Genomic DNA, 2329 nt, shown 5'->3' with positions numbered 1-2329 from the left:
TTAAAAAAACCTTTCATCTAAAAGCATCGTAAATTACATTTATTAATGTACCCTATTGCTCATTGTCATACCATTTCAAATTTATCTAGAAAATTTTAAGACTTTTTTCATACCTTTCTTCAATATATTCCTTTTATAGATATACATTATATTTCACGCTTATTTCACTTTTAAGAAAGATCACTTTAACTTGACAAATATTAAAAAATAATTATTTTTTCATTGAAAACTCGTTTTCAAGTTTCTTTAGAAATTTTCAAGTGTTTTATGTACTGAAACTTTAATACTATAACTTTCCCATAAATTTGATTATTTCTCTTTCATTTAGTTTCTAGATTATATAAAGTCTAGATTCTAGACTAATGATGAGTTAAGTACGACAAAATCTTTTGGTTTTTGGCCCATCACTGGTCTAGACATTTTGCAGCCTTTTTTTTTCATTTTAAGTAACCAAAAACATTTATAAAATCTTTAACTAGTTTTCAATTTTCCAATGATTTATAAATTTTATTGTAATTCATTATAAGATAAGTTTATTTCCAATAGATTCTCAAAATTTCAAAATAAATAGTAAATTTAACTAGCTTTTCAAGGTCATACAGTTTCTAGTTTACCTACAAAATCTGAAGCCTCCTTTACACTGAAACTTTCTTTTCATACCTTTTCTAGAAATTCATATAGTTTCGTTTTTCTAGAAAATTTAAAATTTTATTTTCTACCGAAAAATTATTATTTGCTTGCAATTTTTCTTGGATTCCATTTGAGCCATAGAAATATTTATTATAAAATTAATTCATATTAATACATTTATTTCGTTTATTTCCTTCTTAATTTGAACTTAAATATGATTTCTAAGTGTGCATTAACAACAATTTGTGTAGATGTTATCGTGTGAAATAATGAAACTAATTACATTTAATCTATAGAATTTTTCAATGATTACTTATCTATAAAGTATAAATTTGTTAATGAAACAATTGTAGCAATATCCGTGCAAATAAATACTATTCAAGTCTAGTAAATTGTACGTGAACTTGTTAATTTCTTCGACCTTCGACCAAGAAAACAATCTTGGGGAATCCGAAGAAAGCGAACAAAACATCAGAACAAGAGATTTTCTTACGGTGAATGAACACATCGAAATGTCGCTAACGCTAAGAACAAACAAATCATCCATATCCTGTACTAAATACAGCAAAACCTCACATAGTCCGGATTCACAATTTGAAAATTTCAAAAGAAATAGAATTTTAATTGAGAAAAATAATTAATAAATCCTAAACAAAAATAATTAGTACTCAATATTTTGTTTATACGCAAGGATTATTTTCTTCTTTATTTTTATGCGATTCGGTTTCAAATATTCGGGAACCAAACCGTACTATGCGAGGTATTAGTGTACTAATAAATAAGTGTATTATTAAATAAACATACTAATAAATAAACGCATGATCCGAAAACCGAGAAGTTTTGTAGATAGAACAAACAAAAAGGTTTTCAATTACGCAGCAATGGGATACGCAGGATAGGAACTAATCTAATCTACTTCGCAAAATCAACAATAATCGAATGGAAAAATTTCGAAGATCGAATTCATTGAATTATATTAATTAAATTGCAAGACTCACCTGATGCATTGCTCCATCTCGTTGCCTCCCATTTTATTCACTTGTTAATAAAACAAACAAAAATAAATAAAGAGCACTCAACACTTTTGTTTTCTTAAATATTTAAGTCTTAGAAAACCACTCGATTTTCGCACGCTGCAAACGCGTAATGATAAAAACTTCAAAAAAAAAACAATTTTTTTTTGTTGCGATTATAACTTCACTATTTACTTACTACACAGACATCGATCGTCCACTTAACTATTACCGGAGGTAGTAGTACTCGCTCTCACTGCACGTTATGCAGACTGCCGGTACGATTTTAGTCGAACCGGCTGATTTGCCTACCTGCGTTTGTCATCATCATCATTACCAACAACATTGTAGGTGATCCCTTCTTCTTTTTTTTTTTGCTGTAGTACACTTCGAAATTCGCTCAAATTCGCATTCGCTCTGAGAACGCGCCGCACATTTATTAATCGTATTCAAATCGAATTCAGACGTCTCGGCATAATTTCCTATCGTATGCTAATGATCCGAGTCTATGGTTATTTCTTGCACAATACGCAAAGAATGCAAGCGGTGAACGTATCCTTCTTATATGTTTATACGTGTATGCACACAAACATAATAATATTTCCCGGATTCGCCGAAAATTTCCGCAGGTATTTCGGATCACGTCTATATTTACGAATCACGATCAGTGTATTTCCCTCCCGAAA

At 29.6% G+C, this 2329-nt stretch overlaps 1 protein-coding gene across 1 annotated transcript in view; it reads right to left on the bottom strand.

The window, feature by feature from the left end:
- Nucleotides 1–1884, bottom strand: part of LOC108564682 (facilitated trehalose transporter Tret1-like) — a 31590-nt gene extending 29706 nt beyond the window's left edge. Inside the window, exon 1 of the mRNA XM_017923769.1 lies at nucleotides 1629–1884. Within this exon, the coding sequence (XP_017779258.1) occupies nucleotides 1629–1660 (32 nt within the window). The 5' untranslated portion in view covers nucleotides 1661–1884. The remainder of the gene's footprint in view (nucleotides 1–1628) is intronic.
- Nucleotides 1885–2329: the final 445 nt, after the last annotated feature.

Source organism: Nicrophorus vespilloides, unplaced genomic scaffold (genome assembly GCF_001412225.1).
Source record: "Nicrophorus vespilloides isolate i.1.1-1 unplaced genomic scaffold, Nicve_v1.0, whole genome shotgun sequence".
NCBI classification, from domain to species: Eukaryota; Metazoa; Arthropoda; class Insecta; order Coleoptera; family Silphidae; genus Nicrophorus; species Nicrophorus vespilloides.
The sequence above is the reverse complement of the archived record's forward strand: the minus strand, read 5'-3'. Positions and strand labels throughout refer to the sequence as shown.